At 36.9% G+C, this 22680-nt stretch overlaps 1 protein-coding gene across 1 annotated transcript in view; it reads left to right on the top strand.

Moving 5' to 3' along the window:
- The window catches only part of WDPCP (WD repeat containing planar cell polarity effector), a 311304-nt gene that overhangs the window by 188834 nt on the left and 99790 nt on the right, over positions 1-22680 (top strand). Inside the window, exons 11-12 of the mRNA XM_013967779.2 lie at positions 7479-7667; positions 11881-12004. Of these exons, the coding sequence (XP_013823233.1) occupies positions 7479-7667; positions 11881-12004 (313 nt within the window). The remainder of the gene's footprint in view (positions 1-7478; positions 7668-11880; positions 12005-22680) is intronic.

Genomic DNA, 22680 nt, shown 5'->3' with positions numbered 1-22680 from the left:
ACGACTGAACAACTTTACACACATAGCTGCAAGCCATAATGGGAACATGATTAACCTAAACAATATAAAATCATTACATACAGTTTGGAGGGGTCAAGCAGAGTGATGTAAGTGGAAGTGCTTACATGCACATTTTTCATACACCCAGGTAGTCTATGTTTTTTGGTTGGTGCATTTAATCCATTTACATTTAAGGTAATTATCAGTATGTATGATTGTGTTACCATTTTCTTAATTGTTTTGGATTTATTTTCTGTAGGTCTTTCCCTTGTCTTATGTTTCCTGCCTAGAGAAGTTCCTTTAACATTTGTTGTAAAGCTGGTTTGGTGGTCCTGAATTCTCTTAACTTTTGCTTGTCTGTAAAGCTTTTGATTTTTCCATCAAATCTGAATGAGAGTCTTGCTGAGTAGAGTATTCTTGGTTTTAGCTTCTTCCCTTTCATCACTTTAAATATATTGTGCCATTCCCTTCTGGCTTGTAGAACTTCTGTTGAGAAATCAGCTGTTAGCCTGATGGGAGTTACGTTGTATGTTATTTGTCATTCTTCCCTTATTGCTTTTAATAGTTTATCTTTGTCAGTTTTAATTACTATGTGTCTTGGTGTGTTCCTCCTTGGGTTTTTCCTCCCTGGGACTCTGTGCTTCCTGGACTTGGTTGACTATTTTCTTTCCCATGTTAGAGAAGTTTTCAACTATTATCTCTTCAAATATTTTCTCAGGTTCCTTCTCTCTCTCTTCTCCTTCTGGGACCCCTGTAATGTGAATGTTGGTGTGTTTAATGTTGACCCTGAGGTCTTTTAGATTGTCTTCATTTCTTTTTATTCTTTTTCCTATATTCTGTTCTGTGGCAGTGATTTCCACCACTCTGTTCTTCAGGTCGTTTATCCCTTCTACCTCAGTTATTCTGTTGTTGATTTCTTCTCATGTGTTATTCATCTGTTTGTTCTTTAATTTTTCTAGGTTTTGCTAAACATTTTTTGGATCTTCTTTTGTTTTCTCAATATTCTGGATCATCTTCACTAACATTATTTTGAATTTTGTTTCTGGAAGTTTGCTTATCTCCACTTCATTTAGTTTTTTTTTCTGATATTTTACCTTGTCTCTTTATCTGGAACATAGCTTTCCACTTTTTCATCCTGACTAATTTTCTGTAATATGTTTTTTCTTCTAGCTGCCATGGGACTCCGGTTTTTCTTGCTTCTTCTGTCTGCCCTCTGATGGAGGAGGCTAAGAGGCTTGTGTCAGCTTCCTGATAGGAGGGACTGGTGGTGGGGAAAACGGGGTCTTGCTCAATAAAGCTAATCCAATTATCTGCTGATGGGTGGGGTTGTGCTCCTTCCCTGATAGTTGTTTGGCCTGAGATGACCCAGTCCTGGGGTCTACAGGCTGTATGGTAGGGTTAACCTCCAAGAGGGCTTACACCATGGGGGACCTTCTCGACTTGCTGCTGCTAGTGCCCCCATCCCTATGGTGAGCCCCTGCCGACCCAGGCCTCCACAGGAGAACCTCCAACACTAACAAGGAAATTTTGATTCAGTCTCCTGTGGGGTCCCTGCTCCTTTCCTCTGGGTCTTGGTGCATGCAAGATTTTGTTTGTGCCTTCCAAGACTGGAGTCTCTGTTTCCCCCAGTCCTGTGGAAGTCCAATAATCAAATTCCACTGGCCTTCAAGGTCAGATTCCCTGGGGATTTCCTGTCCCTTTGTCAGACCCCCAGGCTGGGAAGCCTGATGTTGGGTTCAGAACCTTCACAACAGTGGGAAAACTTCTTTAGTATTATTGTTCTGTGGTTTGTGGGTCACTCACCTGGTGGGTATGGGATTTGATTTTATCATGATTGTGCCCCTCCTACCATCTCCCTCCGGCTTCTTTGTCATTGGGCATTGGGTATTTTTTTTGGTATCTTTTATCCAGCATTCTTCTGTCAATGGTTGTTCAGAAGATAGTTGTAATTTTGGTGCTCTTGCAGAAGGAGATGAACTCATGTCCTCCTTCTCCATCATCTTGAACTGGACGCCCACTTTAGTATTCTTGCCTGGGAAATCCCACAGACAGAGAAGCTGGCTGCTATAGTCAATAGGGTTGCAAAGAGTCAGACACAGCTGAGCAACTAACGATGGTAGGAGGTTGAGGAAGTCCCCTTCTATTCCTAGTCTCCTGGGTTATGTTTTCTTGAGTGGATGTTCAGTTTTTTTCAAGTGCTTTTTCTGTATTAAAATGATTGTGTGATTTTTCTGATCATATAGTGAACTGATTAGTTTTCAGTTGGTTCAATGACTGTGTATTTGTGGGATAAATCTCTTGTTCATGATATATTATCTTTTTAATATGTTGCCTAATTTGTTAATATTCTGTTAAGGATTTTTGTATTTGTTTATGGGAGGTATTGACCTTTAGTTTTCTTTTTCTTCTGTAATGTCTGTCAGTTTTGGTCTCAATGTAATGGTGATATCATTAAATGCAATAGGAATCATTCCCTCCTGTTATATTTTGAGTTATGTAAAGGTAATATTATTTCTTCTCTTACTGTTTGAGATAGTTTACCAATGAAGTCATCTGTTTTTTTGTGTGTGTATGTTTAAAGGTTTTTAAACTTCACATCCAAATTTAAATAATACAGGATCATTCAGGTTATCTATTCTTATTTCTTCTTAAATGAGATTTGATAATTTGTGTCTTTCAAGGAATACATTTCATTTAAATTATATCTATAAAGTTAGTCATGTTATTCACTTACTATTTTTTAATGTCTGTGGGTCCTTTGATGATTATTCTTGATACTGAGAAGTGTATCTTCTCTTTTCCTCCATTTAGGCAGAAGTTGGTCAATTTTATACGTTGTTCCAAAGAACCAGCTTTTGTGTTCATTGGCCACTTTTTAAGTTTTCCTCTTTATCACCTTTTAAACAATTTGATTATGACTATATGTTAGCTTTTCCTCTCAATACATCAGTTATTTCTCATGTTAGAAGTATTAGGATATAGACAGACTCAGTAGATTTCAGATTTTTGGTTGTCTTCAAAATTCTTAAACATTAATATGTACTGCAAAGGAATCACCCTGATTTATGAAGACTTCCAGCACTTTACTGTAGGATCATGAAGGCTTTCGGAGAAGGCAATGGTAACCCACTCCAGTACTCATGCCTGGGAAATCCCATGGACGGAGGAGCCTGGCTGCTGTCTGTGGGGTTGCACAGAGTTGGATGCGGCTGAAGCAGCTTAGCAGCAGCAGCAGCAGCATGAAGGCTTTTGGACAGTAGCATTTGTTGATTCTACCAACACAAAAAGAATAGTAGAGTTTTATTGCTTAGTACAGTGGGGGTGCTGATCTAAGTCGCTTCAGTTGTGTCTTATTCTTTGAGACCCTGTGGATTGTAGCCCTCCATGCTATTATGTCCATGACGTTCTCCAGGCAAGAATACTGGAGTGGGTTGCCATTTCCGCCCTCCAGAATAGTCAGGGTAATTCCCCAGATTCCTTATCAAGTTGAGTCCTGCTGGTATAGTACAAGGTCTCATTTTTATATGACTTGAAGTTAATATCAATAATTTCAGGATCTTTCTCATGAGCTAATAAATTTTTAAAAATTCTGAAACCTATAACTATTTCATGTAAATGATGATGAGGACAGTAATGAAGAGTTATAGTAGTATATTGTATACAGATTCCAAATAACTTCACATACATTTTCTCATTTAATTTTATGATTATTTGTATTGAGAAGTTTTTGTAGATTCACTCATACCAGTAAACGTTTGCAGAAGGAAAAAGATTTTACAAACAAATATTGTTTTAAAGCTTAAAAAAAAAACTTAAAAGGTGCTAGTGCTTATTGTCATGTAATTAAACAGAACTTGTTAGTTTCAAAAGAGGTCTTCCATATTTAAAAGATGAGATAAAATTCAAACAGAATGACTACCCCCCCACCCCCCGCTTTATTTGATGTTCTTATTTCTGTTAGCTTAGAAGTGAATTTTCTTTAGTTATGCAAGAGGACCAATAGCAAGATTAATCCTAATTATTTCTTTACTAATAATCATTTCTTTACAATAAGCTCAAAAATGACAGAACAGTCTCTGTTCATTTCCAAGGCAAACCATTCAATATCACAGTAATCCAAGTCTATGCCCCAACCAGTAATGCTGAAGAAGCTGAAGTTGAATGGATCTATGAAGACCTACAAGACCTTCTAGAACTAACACTCAAAAAATATGTCCTTTTCATTATAGGGGACTAGAATGCAAAAGTAGGATGTCAAGAGATACCTGGAGTAACAGGCAACTTTGGCCTCAGAGTACAAAATGAAGTAGGGCAAAGGCTAATAGAGTTTTGCCAAGGGAAGGCACTGGTCATAGCAAACACCCTGTTCCAATAATATAAGAGAAGACTACACGTGGACATCACCAGATGGTCAATACTTTAATCAGATTGATTATATTCTTTGCAGCCAAAGATGGGGAAGCTCTATACCTTCAGGAAAAATAAGACTGGGAGCTGACTGTGGCTCAGATCACGAACTCCTTATTGCCAAATTCAGACTGAAATTGAAGAAAGTAGGGAAAATCACTAGACCACTCAGGTGTGACCCAAATCAAATCCCTTATGATTAGTGGAAGTGACAAACGGATTCAAGGGATTAGATCTGACACAGTGCCTGAAGAAATATGGACGGAGGTTTGTGACATTGTACAGGAGGCAGTGATCAAGACCATCCCGAGAAAAAGAAATGCAAAAAAGGCAAAATGGTTGTCTGAGAGGGCCTTGCTAATAGCTGTGGAAAGAAGAGAAGCTAAAGAAAAGCAGAATAGGATGCACCTATTTGAATGCAGAGTTCCAAAGAAGAGCAAGGAGAGATAAGAAAGCCTTCCTCAGTGATCAGTGCAAAGAAATAGAGGAAAACAATAGAATGGGAAAGACTAGAGATCGTTTCAAGAAAATTAGATATACTGAGGAACCATTTCATGCAAAGATGGGCTCAATAAAGGACAGAAATGGTAGGGACTTAACAGAAACAGAAGATATTAAGAAGAGGTGGCAAGAATACGCAGAATACTATGCAAAAAGGATCTTCATGACCCAGATAACCATGATGGTGTGATCACTCACCTAGAGCCAGACATCCTGGAATGTGAAGTCAAGTGGGCCTTAGTAAGCATCACTACTAACAAAGCTAGTGGAGGGGATAGAATTTCCAGCTGAGCTATTTCAAATCCTAAAAGGTGATGCTGTGAAAGTGTTGCACTCAATATGCCAGCAAATTTGGAATACTCAGCAGTGGCCACAGGACTGGAAAAGGTCAGTTTTCATTCTAATCCCAAAGAAAAGCAATGCTAAAGACTATTCGAACTATTGCACAATTTGTACTCATCTCACACTAGCAAAGTAATTCTCAAAATTCTCCAAGCCAGGCTTCAACAGTATGTGAACTGTGAACTTCCAGATGTTTAAGCTGGTTATAGAAAAGTCAGAGGAACCAGAGATCAAATTGCCAACATCCTTTGGATCATCTAAATAGCAAGAGAGTTCCGAAAAAACATCTACTTCTGCTATATTGACCATGCCAAAGCCTTTGACCATATGAATCACAACAAACTGTGGAAAATTCTGAAAGAGATGGAAATACCAGACCTGCTGACCTGCTTCCTGAGAAATCTGTATGCAAGTCAAGAAGCAACAGTTAGAAGTGGACAGGGAACAACAGACTGGTTTCAAATAGGGAAAGGATAATGTCAAGACTGTATATTGTCACCCTGCTTATTTAACTTATTTAACATGCAAAATGCCAGACTGGATAAAGCACAAGCTGGAATTAAGATTCCTGGGAGAAATAGCAATAACCTCAGATATGCAGATGACCCTTATGGCAGAATGCGAAGAACTAAGGAGCCTTCTGATGAAAGTGAAAGAGGAGAGTGAAAAAGTTGTCTTAAAACTCAATATTCAGAAAACAAAGATCAAGGCTTCAGGTCCCATTGCTTCATGGCAAATAGATGAGGAAACAATGGAAACAGTGAGAGACTTTATTTTGGGGGGCTCCAAAATCACTACAGATGGTGACTGGAGCCATGAAATTAAAAGATGCTTGCTCCTTGGAAGGAAAGCTATGACCAACCTAGATTAATAAAAGCAGAGGCATTGCTCTGCCAGCAAAGGTCTGTCTAGTCAAAGCTATGGTTTTTCCTAAGTCATGTATGGATGTTAGAGTTGGACTAAAAAGAGAGCTACATGCCGAAGAATTGATGCTTTTGAACTGTGGTGTTGGAGAAGACTCTTGAGAGTCCCTTGGACTGCAGGAGGTCCAACCAGTCCTCAGTCCTGAATATTCATTGGAAGGACTGATGCTGAAGTTGAAACTCCAATATCTTGGCCACCTGATGTGAAGAACTGACTCCTTGGAAAAGACCCTGATGATAGGAAAGACTGAAGGCGGGGGGATAAAGGAACAACAGTGGATGAGATGGTTGGATGGCATCACTGACTCAATGGACATGAGTTTGAGCAAGCTCCAGGAATTGGTGATGGACAGGGAAGCCTGGCATGCTGCAGTCCATGGGATCGCAAAGAGTCGGATACCACTGAGTGACTGAACTGAACTGAATAATCATTAGTAATCAAAGATGATGATTTTTAAATGCCAATTTAAAATAAATTGGGTGGGAGGGGGGTTCATGTTTGGGAACGCATGTAAGAATTAAAGATTTTAAACTTTAAAAAATAAAAAAAATAAAATAAAATAAATTGGTATGTGGTATTCTATGTCATAAATATTTATACTTTTTCCCACCAAGTACATGTGGCTGAAGATCAAATGCAACTTAATCTGGTCAATAAGAATTGTTTTACATCAAAATTCTGTCTTTACGTATATACCACAGGGACTTTCCTGGTGGTCCAGTGGTTAAGACTTTGCCTTTCAATGCAGGAGACGTGGGTTTGATTCTTGGTCAGGGAACTAAGACCCTGTGAGGCAACTGAACCCATATGCCGCTCCTAAAGAAGCCATGTGCTTGTGCCACAGCTGCTGAGCCCACGTGCTCTGGAGCATGTGCACCATCACTAGAGAAGCCTGTGCATTGTGACGAAAAGACTGCATTTCTCAGTGAAGATCCCCCACAGCTAAACACACACACACATACATACAGTAGAGGCCTAAATGACATATGGGAAATTCAGTTAGCTATTGTGATTTACCTAAAAGTTCTCACATTTATTCATTTTTAGTCTAAACAATTGATTATATAGAGTAAAAAGTTTTACTATATGGTGAATGGTAAGCATAAGCAAGATGGAGTTGGTAGGTGATACTTGAAGATTTGACCACAGTGCCATATATGACTATTGGTCCCCCCAAACCCCACGTTTCAAGCTCTTTATGCAAGAAAAGATCACTGTTTTTTTTTTCCTTTCTAGAAAAGTTAAATGTTTTTGTTATTTTTATTTTTAAATGATTCACTTGATTTTATATATTTTTGTGACAGGTATCTTCACACAAGGACACCTGGGACTGGTAGACATCATCTTCCAGTATATTCACTATGATGAGATCTATGAGGCAATAAACATCCTGAGTAGTATGAACTGGGACAGTCTGGGCTATGAGTGCTTTATCAGCATGTGTGCCATTGTAAACCATCTTCTTAGACAAAAGCTCACTCCAGAGAGAGAAGGTCAGATTTTAAATATATTTCATAAGTGAGTTTTGTATATACATGAAATATGTTTTATTGAGTTGGTTATTTTTTGAGGATGCTTTGGAGTTGTATTACTGGAACTTAAAAGACAAAAATATTTATGCCCTATTAAACTGACAAAATCAGGTATCAAATAATTACTCCTATATGGTAACTTATTGTATAGTATTTGTCAACGTAATAACTTTTCTGTATATACTTGTGTTAGAACTCACAATGAAGTCATTGCACATTTCAGACTAAGTTCATATGTAAAATATGCTCAGATTTTAAACTTTGATGAGGAATTTAATGTACTTTCTAGGGTTTGGAAGACAAAGGGTCCTAAACAAAAATCCTTATTTCTCCTTCACTTTAAACAGTAGTATTTCTCACATCCCAAGTTCTTTGTCCAGACAATAGACTTTACCACTGATTGTGTGTGTTTGTGTTTGTGTGTGACAGAGAGAGAATTACAGCTTAAGTTGTTCTTGTATTCATTCTAATTTAGACTTCTAATCCCCCTCCTCCTTCTGGCTGCTTGGATTTCCTAACCTTCTGTAAATAAGTAATTTTGTCCATAGGATCTCAGATGTTTATTTGCAGAGAGAGATGAGACACTATAACCTCCCCCCCCGAAAAAAAAAGGGGAAAAAAAAGTGCCATGTGGAATAAGGAAATCAGTTTTTATATTTTCCAGTATATATTATTTTTATTATGAGTAATTTATTTACTTAATGTAAAATACATCTAAACATTCTTGAATTTGTATCTTTATTTCAAATGTTTGTGATTAACATTTACATTAATAGTGGGAAACCATGGCCAGTGAAGACGTTGCAATAGGTGATTTATAAAGTAAAGAAAACAGGAAATATATCAAAAAGCTTTTATTGGAGAGCTTTTTCCCTCACTGTTTTCTTTCCATATTTATAGATTTTCTTATTCCATTTTTTCAATAGGTGATTTACAAAGTAAAGAAAACAGGAAATATGTCAAAAAGCCTTTATTGGAGAGCTTTTTCTCTCACTGTTTTCGTTCCATATTTATAGATTTTCTTATTCCATTTTATTACATTTTAAAGTAAACATGGTAGACAGTATTCTGTACCTAACCTTCTTTTTAGTAATTTTAGAGAAGAATAATCAGTAGAGCACCTGACCTGCCTCTTGAGAAACCTATATGCAGGTCAGGAAGCAACACTTAGAACTGGACATGGAACAACAGACGGGTTCCAAATAGGAAAAGGAGTACGTCAAGGCTGTATATTGTCACCCTGCTTATTTAACTTATATGCAGAGTACATCATGAGAAACGCTGGGCTGGAAGGAGCACAAGCTGAAATCAAGATTGCCGGGAGAAATATCAATAACCACAGATATGCAGATGACACCACCCTTATGGCAGAAAGTGAAGAGGAGCTAAAAAGCCTCTTGATGAAAGTGAAAGAGGAGAGTGAAAAAGTTGGCCTAAAGCTCAACATTCAGAAAACGAAGATCATGGCATCTGGTCCCATCACTTCATGGGAAATAGATGGGGAAACAGTGGAAACAGTGTCAGACTTTAGTTTTTTCGGCTCCAAAATCACTGCAGATGGTGATTGCAGCCATGAAATTAAAAGATGCTTACTCCTTGGAAGAAAATTGTGACCAACCTAGATAGTATATTCAAAAGCAGAGACATTACTTTGCCAACTAAGGTCCGTCTAGTCAAGGCTATGGTTTTTCCAGTGGTCATGTATGGATGTGAGAGTTGGACTGTGAAGAAGGCTGAGCGCTGAAGAATTGATGTTTTTGAAGTGTGGTGTTGGAGAAGACTCTTGAGAGTCCCTTGGACTGCAAGGAGATCCAACCAGTCCATTCTCAAGGAGATCAGCCCTGGGATTTCTTTGGAGGGAATGATGCTAAAGCTGAAACTCCAGTACTTTGGCCACCTCATGCGAAGAGTTGACTCATTAGAATAGATTCTGATGCTGGGAGGGATCGGGGGCAGGAGGAGAAGGGGACGACAGAGGATGAGATGGCTGGATGGCATCATTGACTCAATGGACGTGAGTCTGAGTGAACTCCGGGAGATGGTGATGGACAGGGAGGCCTGGCGTGCTGCGATTCATTGGGTCGCAAAGAGCCGGACACGACTGAGCGACTGAACTGAATTGAACTGAATCAGTAAGAACATGTTCTTTCAAAAAGTCTACATCATGAGGCTTGGCCTCAACTCATAGGAGGCCCATAGTATTTATTTAATGTTAATTGAATGTGCTTTTTGGAGGTAGTCCAACACATCTATGGAGATTCCAGTGCATCTGCAATGAGAAAATGCCTAGCACATGCTTGACCCACAGTAGGTACTCAATGGATATTAGTTAAAAATAAAAAGAAGAGTATAACTTCAGAATTTGGGGGCTCTAAGATTACTGTAATATTTTCTCAAGTAGTTATTTGTTAGTATTGGTATACTCTCAAGATTAGGTAGATAGCAGGATCCCTAAAGAAAGCCTGTTGTGGTAAGCATAACCCATGTAAGAGATCATAAATTTACAGTTGAGGAAATATGAAGACAACAATATATTGACTCTTACTCAGAATACCATGAAATTGTTAGCACCTTAGTGAATTTGTGTTGTATGATTCCTGTGTAGTAAGTAAGATTATTAGGGAATTCACAAATGGGTATTATCAGGTTCTGCCTTAATAAAACATATTATCAAGGAACCATATTGGGTGGATAGGGAAATAGAAAATTTGTATGATACACTAGGCTATTAAAATAAAATGCTTTCATGATGCTAGGTTATCAGAATATGTACATTTTAAGTAGGTGTATGCATTTTCCCCCAAGTAATTGCAAAACACTTTTCTAAAACATTCACAATTCTTCTCTGTTGAGATTTATTCTATCTGAATCTAACAAATTTGACATGGTAATTTGTTTCCTTTTATTAATGGAGCCCAGTGAGCTCTTCTATTTGTAGCTGGCACTGTGGTTATCTTCAAGATCTTCATTTCTGCCTCAAACATCAAGCTGGGCTATCTAATGAATCTGTAACTGTGCTGGGAGCTACAAGTATTCCATGTAGGCTCAAACATTTCAGTACAAAACATGCTGTCAAGAAAACAAGCAATGGCAAGAGAATCTGGCTTGTTTTCACAATGGCATTGCTGTATTCAATTTTAATCTAAATTGACTGCTGCTTTGAAAGAAAATACCCCCAAAGTTCATCTTACTTTACTGTCTAGATCTGAGATTAAAAAAAGAAATTACTAGCAGCTTAGCAAAGTCCATAGCAATTACTTTGATGAGGTATTTAATACTTTCAAACCCAAATATACCTAAAAGAGTTCTGCTAAATAAGGAATTGTTTATTCAACCTAGTGCTAGTAGTGCAAAAAAAATCAGTGGAATCCTACTGTGAGCTGTATTCTCATACACCTCTCACCATTATGGTAATTATATATTTCCCAGTTATTTCTTGGAGGTAACACAACCCCACTGGCATGTCTTGGCCAAAGTGTAGATTAGACAAAAAGTGCCCTTTTCTCCCAATCACTAGCCCTTTGGCTTATCAAACCTGCTCTCCGGTCCTTCTTTCCTATCAGGAAGTCAGTTGACCAGAGTAGATTAGCATGGGATCCCTCCCAGGGATGTTAGCTTTCACCCTTGGACAAAACCAAGGGTATTGTGTTGTTTAGGACAGTATTTAGGAAATGGAGGGGGATTTTTGATCTTTAAGTTGTAACAAAGAAATATTATTACTCCAATAAGTCTTTTCTATTTGCCTTATTTTTAAAGATATTTCTAAGACTGACTTCAATGCCTAATGTAGTAAGACTAGTTTTCTCCTTTCAGCTAAAGAGAGTAAATGTTGTGTACACTGAGTTGATTTTACTGGAAATACTAGTTTCAAACTGTGTTACTCCGATGAGTCACTGTTTTAATTATCCATTTGTGGTGAGAGGTTGATTCATTATGGATTTCTTCAGTTGTGACAGCTTTTTGTTGCTCAGAGTCATTGTCAGCTTTGCTTCAAGTGAAAGTTTATACACAGGTTTGTTTTTGTACCGGCTGTCATATTTTAATTTCATCTTTTCCTGCAACAGGCTCACATTTCATCCAAGTTTGCAAAACCTGACTGACTGCAAACATGAGTATTCTGTTGTAATTGAAGGAGTTTCACTTGTTTTAGTGCTGCTATGTTTGAATTCCACAGCACAGCTTGAGGCAAGCCTTGGAACCTTCTATGCTCCAACAAGACCACTCCTGGATACGACTATATTAGAATACAGAGACCAGATCAGCAAATATGCAAGGAGATTCTTCCACCACTTGCTCAGGTAAATGATAACTTCGGATTAATTAGTGTCAGACTAATTACCTATTTAAGGAACCATCTTCTTTAATTAGAATATTCTGAAATATGTCTGTCTCTTTTCTAATAGTCTGTCCCTTAAGAGAAAAATAAATAAGCTCTTGATATTCTTTTGTTAATTTGTTCTTGTTTTCCTATTAAGGACTATACTGGAGTATCATTGAGGTCTTTTACATCATCAGTACACTTGAATAAAATTGTACCTTTAATATGAAAGCAAAAATTACCAGCTTTGTAAAGTTGTTTTAAAAATATAAATTGTACTCTTAAGAACAGAGAAATGTTCAATTGCAGCTAAAATAAATGTGCTAAAAAGTTATAAGACAGTCCGCTGGTTTGCTTTACTTTCAGAATTACTATAGAGAGATTTGTCCATTGTTTTCCTATATAATGTAGCAAGTTGCTAGCTTCACTGAGTCTCATTTTCTCGCCTTTAAATTCCTTTAATTCCTTTAGTCTTAAGGATTATATGAAAAAGTAGGTAATGTCAAGAAATTACTCTGAGACAGATACTGTAGAAGTTGAAGGAGAAGAATATAGAGCATATTCTCTATATATAAAATGAAAAAAATGAGTGGAAGATGAATGGATGGATGGAGATAAATAACTAGCCAGTTACTTTAGGGATACACCTAAATATATCAATGCTAGAAGTAAAAACAGGGAAGTGTTTAGAACAAAATTTAGGATATTGTGAAGCGGGTTAAGAGACATATGAGAGAATAAGCCCATGGGAGCCTCCAAGGTATTAGTAATATTCCTTTTCTTAAAGTGAGTGCAATATATATCAAGGTCCATTAAAAAGTATTATTCTTTCAGCTGAAAGTATACATTTTGTATACTTTAATATATGATATATTTTATCATAGAAAGTAATAGAATTTTCAGTTACTATATCCAGTCTAACTGGGTTTCAATTTTACTTCTAGTGTACTCTTAACTGTTATAGTTCTTTTTAACTCAGGAAATTTCTGAGTTTATCAATTGACAAATGAGTAAACTATTTATAAAGTGGCACTTTGATCTCTACTGAACAGTGAAACTTTGGAAAACAGTCTTTTTAGAAGCTAGAAATGTTAATATATTGTATATGTTATGACCTACAATTGAATGTTGCCTTTTTATCTGAATGACTTTGGTATATTCCAAGAGACCCTTCACCCTAAATGAAGCAGTGTTCTATCTATAAACATATATATCTTCATGACAAAGATACTGAAACTGACATCACATTTATTTGGACTTAGGGCTTTATTCTTTGCTCTATTATTCTACTTTCCTTGTTTCTGGGGAAAATTAATTAATTCACCTCTTGCCTGAAGAGCATAAAAAGATTAACAGTAATGAAGCTGACTTTCTGGTGGCAGATTCTTGGTGGCCTCACTGTCTCCAGCTTGTCTGATTTTATGTAGTGATTTGGTTGTGCATAAGTATCACATTTTATAATGCTGCTGGCTTTAGAATACTCATATCCTACTAATATTCACACGTTCTACTAATGTGCAATTTTTTCATTGATTTTTCTCAGACATAGTATTCTAATTATTATTTGGATGTATTTTGATGAGGTGACTATTACTATCATTATTATTAGACTGTAGCTTTTCTGTGTGATTACGTCCGAAATTGAACATTGTCTCTTAAGAATATACTAGGTTTTTCATGTTTCCTTTTTTGTATGCGTTCTATTGTTTCAATTATAAGGAATGTTTGGTAGTTCTTTTGACAATAGGCTATACATGGCATTAGAAGAAAGAAACATAAGTTTAGAAGAAATTGAATGAGATAGCTTAAGTTAGAACCATCCTTTTGTTTAATCTGCCAACGAGAAGTTCTCCTGTGTAAGTGAAGAGAAAAAGGCCAAGTACAATTTTGTATTTGTGAAGTACTAGAATTACATCACTTTTTCACTTTTTTCTGTACTTTGCTAGCCAGTATTTTAATACTCTTTAAAAAAAGTTATTAGATAACAGAATAAGTCCTAACAGTGAAGATCATCTTAAAGATGAAGAAAAGAAGCACCATGCAGAGTAGGGATATATCTAAGATCACTCGCTGGTTAAGCTGAGGACTCAGATTGCTCGAGTCCAGATTAAAAAAAGAATAAAACATTATTTGATCAAAAAGTATATAATGAGGTCATTGTATGAGTTTGTGCTGATATATGTGTATACTGTGTGGGCTTTTAAAACACATGTTTTGGTTTACAATTTTGTTTGTATCTTGATAGTAGTAGAAGTCCAGAGACAGCTTTTTGTTTCTTGACCTTTTTTTGTCTTGAGCAAATATGAAACTTATTTTGACAGCCTTCCTTCAAATCCAAATGAATCTAAATTTTGAAACTTATTTCTCATGTCCTTTACTGACAGCTTTTTGTATGTGTTCAAAGTGGTCAGTGTTCATTAAAGAAATGCTCCTTATCAGTGTAAATCATTGCTCCTAACATTAAAGATAGAAATCAGTAGAGGTACAATCTTGATATGGTAGCTAAATAAGGTGATTGTTACAATAAAATTTTAAAAGAGATTGAAAAAAATAAAAATAAAAGAGATTGTACAGCTCAATTCATAAAATCATTAAGCTGGAAGAACTGACCTATAGAATGTGACTTAAAAAATTCAGTGTGTTATCCTTGACTCTCATACTCCAAATACTCTGACACCAAATATGTGGGGTTTTTCCTCCACACCTAGCAATTCTCTGACACCAGCTCTACAGTTCAGTTCAATTTTGATACTAACCAGAGTTAACTCAGATCCCACATTATTAAGAGCTCAGTCTTGTAAGATTATCCCTACTTCATATGCCATTCACAAGGAACAGATTCCCAGGTTACCTGCAATTTCTGACTGACTTGTCTACAAATTGTACGTTCCTACCATCCCCTCCACATGTTCAGTACTATACTAGAGTGGCTCACAGAACCCAGGAAAATAGAGCTTGCTTACTATTGGCAGTATTTTAATGATACAAATAAAAGCCAGAGAGAGAGATGCATAGGGCAAATAATGTGGGAAAGGACTCGAAGCTTCCATGCCCTCCAAGTGTACCACTTTCCCAGCTCCTCCACACTTTCAATCCAGAAGCTCTTTGAATCTCCTCCTTTTGAGTATTTATGGAGGCTGCATTACATAGGCATGATTGGTGAAATAATTGGCCACTGGTGATTAATTCAACCTCTAGCTCCCCTTTCTTCCCTTTTCCCCAAAAGTTCAGGAGTGAGGCTAAAGTTCTGCTAATCATGTGATTGATTTCCCTCACTTCAGCCCCTATCTCTAGAGGCTTTTAGAAAGTCAACTCATCAATCTAAATTCAGTTATGGTTGAAAGGGGATTGTTATGAGTAACAAAACTTTCTTTTCATCTTTTTGGCTCTGTATCACTTAGGAAGTTCTAGGAAGCTCCTTTGTCACAAACAGAACAAAGATCTAATATATATTTCATATTATTATAAATCACAGTATCATAGAAGGAAGATGTAAGTTTGCCTAAATTAAGTTTGAAAGGTGATCTCATTTCTCTGCTTCCATGACATTGAATACTCTTCCAGAACTGTTGAATAAGGAAGTATTAGCAAGTAAGAGCTTTTCACTATAAACAATAGGAACTATAAGAGAAATTCCTAGATAATGATGAAATAAAAAGGCAAATATTTCAAATGAATGTGCCACTTATGAAGCTTATTTTACTAACATGGAAATATAATTCATTTTACTTGCTGATTTCTCCTCTTAACTGTGAGAGTATCATTTTCTGACTCAAATGGTGTTACTGTTTTTTAATAATTTTGTTTATTTATTTATTTATTGTTGGCTGTGCTAGGTCTTTGTTGCTGTGCACAGACTTTTCTCTAGTTGTGGCGAGCAGGGGCTACTCTCTAGCTGCGGTGCACGAGCTTCTCATTGCAGTGACTTCTCTTGTTGTGGAGCACAGCCTCTAGGGCACATGGGCTTCCGTAGTCACTGCATATGGCTCAGTAGTTGCAGTTCTCAGGCTCTAGAGCATGGGCTCAGTAATTGTGGGGCATGGGTTTAGTTGCTTCACAGCATGTGGGATCTTCCTGGATCAGAGATCAAACCTGTGTCTTCTGCACTAACAGGCAGATTCCTTAGTACTGAACCACCAGGGAAGCTTTCAAATGGTATTATTGATTGTGGCACATTAGAGTTTTTTTTTTAATGCCTATTAAATAGTAAGCAAAATCTTGGGAGAAGGAGCTTTATTGCCTATAAATAAAAATATCATGTTTATAAAATATTTGTGGGGAAATGTACTGATGTCTGCATTTTCCTTGGCAATGCAAGAGAAAAAGTGAGATGAGTTGATGCATAGAAAGGGAAATTAATACATATATCATAAAACAGTATTGTAAAATGATGATAGAATCTAAGTGGTAAAATATATATATATTATGTCAACTTTCCTGGATGTTTGAAAATTTGTATAATATTGGAGGATAATGTGTATTATCTTAGAGTCAATATTTATACTTAGAATTCAGGGGGAAAATAATCTCTTAGAAATGACTCTTGGCTTATGAAAAGTATATATGTTAGACAAAAAGAAACTGTTAACCAATTTGATTTTTAAATGGCTTTTTAAAATTTACTTTTTACTAATAAAGCACACTCAGTAAATAAAACAATTCTATGCAATCAAGTCAAAGAACATAAATACTAAAATAGTTACGTAAGAATATTTAGAGAATAAGAATGATCTACAGAGAAAAACTTACTAGTCAGACCACCTATTTAATGGATAAAATATTTAAAATATTTGTTTGAAGCATGGTTGAGCTGGCAGGAAACTTAGGGAAACACTCATAGGTTGAAATGACAAGGATGCTTGAATGCTTGATTCCATAAGAGTAAGCAAAGTCACAGTTTGTTCTGAGGGCGTTTGCTGGCACCTGCAGTGAGGTGCTTGGTTTATAAAGGCAGAGTACTCAGGGGATTGGAGACAAAACCTAGGGCTCAAGCAGAATGGGAAATTGGATCAGGGATTCCCACATCAGTTTAGGACCCTTGAAGAGCAGCATCTTCCTTAAGAGATCTAAAAAGAAGGAAGGTATGAGATGCAGGAAGGAATGGTTAAACCTGTGGGAGCCTAAACAAAAACTGATCATGTAAAACATAAACACTGATGTCTAATTCAGGTGATTAAAATTAAGATAAAATCCTGGACAGTGATAACATATAAATCAGAAGAGAAGAGAAAAAGTTAAAGAATTCTAAGGTTCCTGACTTTTTCTTAAAAAAATATAAATTTATTTATTTTAATTGGTTCCTGACTTTTAAAGTGAAGGTAGATAAGGCAATGGCACCCCACTCCAGTACTCTTGCCTGCAAAATCCCATGGATGGAGGAGCCTGGTGGGCTGCAGTCCATGGGGTCACTAAGAATCGGACAGGACTGAGTGACTTCACTTTCACTTTTCACTTTCATGCATTGGAGAAGGAAATGGCAACCCACTCCAGTGTTCTTGCCTGGAGAATCCCAGGGACGAGGGAGCCTGATGGGCTGCCATCTATGGGGTCACACAGATTCAGACACGACTGAAGTGACCTAGCAGCAGCAGCAGCAGAGATACTTATTAATACCAGATTTTATAAGTAAAAGATTCATAGTAAAATTTCTGGGGTGCTCACTGAAAGAACAGAATAGAGTGTATAATTTTCATACAAGTAGAGTGAAAATGTTGGCTAAGGGAAAAAATAATTTAATCCCAAAGAAGGCAAGAATTGGGGGAGGGTGCATCATGAAGAGGAGAAAACCATAAAAAAAAAAAAGATGAAAACAAGAAGCACAGTAATAGTAGAAATGAATTTTAAAAATCAATAATCATTGTCAATGTAAGTAGATTAAAATTTTCATTTGCAGAGATTGTTGAAACAGTTTTTTCCAAGTTTTTACAAGAAACACCTAAAACATAGGAAGTTTAAAAGCTAGAGAATGGGTAAAGAATTATACTAGGACAAAAGAGAGCTAGTAATATTATATAAATAGTCTCTAAAGCAAAATCAGTAGTAGAGATTACTAGAGATCGGTATCAGTAGAAAAATCAATTGATATAACAGTTCTAAATGTGTACAATTAAACATAAAATAAAAATTGACATATCAGCTTTTCGCAGTTAAAAAATTTAATTCCTTTGGTGTCGTAATTGATAGATTAAGTGAACAAAGTAACATTAAGGAAACAGAGATTATTGATTTAATGGACATGTATACAGTACTGTTGCTTGCTGACCTGCATATAGATTTCTCAAGAGGCAGGTCAGGTGGTCTGATATTCCCATCTCAGAATTTTCCACAGTTTATTGTGATCCATACAGTCAAAGGCTTTGGCATAGTCAATAAAGCAGAAATAGATGTTTTTTCGGGAACTCTCTTGCTTTTTCGATGATCCAGCTGATGTTGGCAATTTGATCTCTGGTTCCTCTGCCTTTTCTAAAACCAGCTTGAACATCTGGAAGTTCACGGTTCACGTACTGTTGAAGCCTGGCTTGGAGAATTTTGAGCATTACTTTACTAGCGTGTGAGATGAGTGCAATTGTGCAGTAGTTTGAGCATTCTTTGGGATTGCCTTTCTTTGGGATTGGAATGAAAACTGACCTTTTCCAGTCCTGTGGCCACTGCTGAGTTTTCCAAATGTGCTGGTATATTGACTGCAGCACTTTCACAGCATCATCTTTCAGGATTTGAAAGAGCTCAACTGGAATTCCATCACCTCCACTAGCTTTGTTCATAGTGATGCTTTCTAAGGTCCACTTGACTTCACATTCCAGGATGTCTGGCTTTAGATGAGTGATCACACCATCATGATTATCTGGGTCATGATCTTTTTTGTACAGTTCTTCCATGTATTATTGCCACCTCTTCTTAATATCTTCTGCTTCCATTAGGTCCAGACCATTTCTGTCCTTTATCGAGCCCATCTTTGCATGAAATGTTCCCTTGATATATGCAGGTCGGGAAGCAACAGTTCAAACTGGACATGGAACAAGAGACTGGTTCCAAATTGAAAAAGGGGTACGTCAAGGCTGTATATTGTCACCCTGCTTATTTAACTTATATGCAGAGTACATCATGAGAAACGCTGGCCTGGAAGAAGCACAAGCTGGAATCAAGATTGCCAGGAGAAATATCAATAACCTCAGATATGCAGATAATACCACCCTTATGGCAGAAAGTGAAGAGGAACTAAAAAGCCTCTTGATGAAAGTGAATTAAGAGAGTGAAAAAGTAGTCTTAAAGGTCAACATTCAGAAAACTATGATCATGGCATTTGGTCCCATCACTTCATGGGAAATAGATGGGGAAACAGTGTCAGACTTTATTTTTGGGGGCTCCAAAATCACTGCAGATGGTGATTGCAGCCATGAAATTAAAAGACGATTACTCCTTGGATGGAACATTATGACCAACCTAGATAGCATATTCAAAAGCAGAGATATTACTTTGCTGACTAAGGTCCGTCTAGTCAAGGCTATGGTTTTTCCAGTGGTTATGTATGAATGTGAGAGTTGGACTGTGAAGAAAGCTGAGCGCCGAAGAATTGATGCTTTTGAACTGTGGTGTTGGAGAAGACTCTCGAGAGTCTCTTAGACTGCAAGGAGATCCAACCAGTCAATCCTAAAGGAGATCAGTCCTGGGTGTTCATTGGAACACCTGATGCTGAAGCTGAAACTCCAGTACTTTGGCCACTTCATCCAAAGAGTTGACTCACTGGAAAAGACCCTGATGCTGGGAGGGATTGGAGGCAGGAGGAGAAGGGGAGGACAGAGGATGAGATGGCTGGATGGCATCACCTACATGATGGACATGAGTTTGGGTAAACTCCGGGAGTTGGTGATAAACAGGGAGGCCTGGTGTGCTGCGATTCATTGGTTCGCAAAGAGTTGGACATGACTGAGCGACTGAACTGAACTGATACAGTACTGTATACAACTGGAGAGTATACTTTTTTCGTGAACACAGTTTAAAAAACTAGTAACTAGGCTTATTGCAGTGATCACTTTATAATGTACTGAGATATCAAATCACCACGACAGTAGATCAGTTATACTTCAGATTTTTAAAAAGCACCATGTAATTTAAGAACATAGTGGTAAAATAAGCCTAAAAAAGTAGAAGGAAAAAAATATGTTCAGAAATTAACGTATCGACAAATTATAGAAGAAGTGAATTAATAAAGCGAAGCATTTGTTCTTTGACATGATTGGTAAAATAGAAAATAGTGAACAATACCAGGGATGTAAAAGGGATATAATGTTAGACATGTTAGAAATTTTTTAAAATTAAAGGGAATACTAAGAATAACTTCATTACAAAAAACTTGAAAAATTAGATGAAATTTCTTTAAAAAATAAAAATAATCAAAGCTGACTGAAAAATAGAATGTCTGAATAGCTCTATAACCATTAATGAAATTAAATTAGTAATTAACACTTTTCCCACTAGTAAGCCAGTCCTAAGGTGTTTTTAACAAATGAGGGTCTACACTATACTTACACTTTTTCTTCATTGTGTTTCTTTTAGTTGTTTTTTTTAAATGCATACTTATTTACATTGTTGCACATAAAATTAAAAAAGAAACCCTGGATTCACTATGATGACCTTCTAAGAGACTTATATTTTCTTTGATATGGTAATTATTTAAAAATTGACTCTAGAAAGTGACTCTAACATGTAAGCAGATTCCTTTTTAGGAATAGGATCAAAGAACAACAGAAGGGAACAAGGACAAAACCTTAAGACCTTTAACTCAAAGCCCCTAGATAAGTGTGCCTTTTTACAGATGAAGGAGCTTATTTTCATGTGGGCCCAGTTAGGGCTGTTTGGAAATGAAAACTGTGGGTATAGGGGAACTTGAGATTCTTGCCAAGAGGTGAGGAAAGTTCTACCATAATGACAGTTTGAAAAACGTTGTGATGCTAATCAGTAAAGTAGTAAACCGAACAAAATTGGTACAGGATAGGTACAAATAACTTGAAGGCCATTTCATGAACAGATTCATGAAGTCTGTTTCTACAGACTTCGTTCTTCTTCCTCAAGGTTCCTCTTTTAGAGCTAATCCCTTTTGCTCTTTGATCCTTTTCCTAAACAAAGGTCTGTAACTGTAATCAGTTCAGTTCAGTTCATAGTTACTCAGGGAATGGCCCAAAGCATCCAAACTGTGTGACATTTGGCAGTATGGCTTTCCTTTACAGCATCGCTTCCCTATATCTATGTAACTATACCAGTGAAATAAGTCCTTAAAGTTTACTTATATTGCTCACATTCTCTCTCAGATATTATGTCTGAAAATAAAAATGGGTAAAACTTGCATTATTATAAGGAAAATCATGATTATGTAAAAAGCTACGATAATAACCATTCTTTTCCACTTGAATTACTGTAATGGCCTTAAGAACTCTCTGTTGTCTAGTGTGAAAGAAATATACTAGATTCTTTATAGAGGTGGAGTTAAGAATAGTGACAGTTTGCTTATTAGGCATTATATTGAATAGATGAATCCTAAGACTTTTTTCACCCCAGTCATTACTGTTTTCATTTGTGATGTACAAAATTCATTTTCTGCCTAAATTCTAGTTGAGTTGTTTGTTCAGAACTATTTATTCTTATTTTCTCTTGGATATTAACTCTCCATGTTCTTCTCTGTTACTCTTCAATGAATGATTTTCTGGGCCTGGGCAAAAGGCCGCATTTATAAGTGAGGAAACTGTGTCTGCAGGTTTGACACTTCTAAACAAGACAGTTGTTGACCTTAAAACTCCAGACTTGCCCCAACTGATGGCTTCCTTCTGCTTCTTGTCATGAAGTCTTAACTCTCTTTGGCGGATGAAAGTGATTAAAAAACACGAGGATGTATTCACATTAACTGTATTAAGTACATGGCCTCTGGGCACATTTGAGTGTAGCACCTAGCCACAACTGGTATGTACTCTGGATGACTATGGATATGTAATAGAGCATGTAACACAATTATAGCTATTTTAAAGCTGTGGTGTGAAGACACCCATTGTCAACAACGCAAAACTCAGAGATGTTTTCTCTGACAGTGAAGGACATACATGATATGCAAATTGTAGCTATTAAGAGAGGGATTATTCTTGGCTACTGAGTGCTTTATAAAGCCTAGGAGAAATTCTGCTTTGTTAGATATTCTAACCTGTTGAGGTCTGGAAAAGAGACATGCAGAGAAGATACAATCCATAATTTATTAGGCAGATTGTATATATCTGCGGATCTCATAGCTCAAGGAAAGACCATGATAGAATATAATAAATGAACCTCAATAAATAAGTGGAGAAGGCAATGGCAACCCAATCCAGTGCTCTTGCCTGGAAAATCCCATGGACGGAGGCGCCTGGTAGGCTGCAGTCCATGGGGTCGCGAAGAGTCGGACATGACTGAGTGACTTCACTTTCACTTTTCACTTTCCTGGGCAATGGCAACCCAATCCAGTGTTCCTGCCTGAAGAATCCCAGGGACAGCGGAGCCTGGTGGGCTGCCGTCTATGGTGTCACACAGAGTCGGACACGACTGAAGGAGTTTAGCAGCAGCAATAAATAGGTTTCAGAATACGTTTATTTTTATGTGAAATGCTTCTTGTGTGTTTGATAAAGTATAAACATAACA

Source organism: Capra hircus, chromosome 11 (assembly GCF_001704415.2).
Source record: "Capra hircus breed San Clemente chromosome 11, ASM170441v1, whole genome shotgun sequence".
NCBI classification, from domain to species: domain Eukaryota; kingdom Metazoa; phylum Chordata; class Mammalia; order Artiodactyla; family Bovidae; genus Capra; species Capra hircus.
Note: the sequence above shows the minus strand (reverse complement) of the source record. Positions and strands in the feature narration are given on the sequence as shown.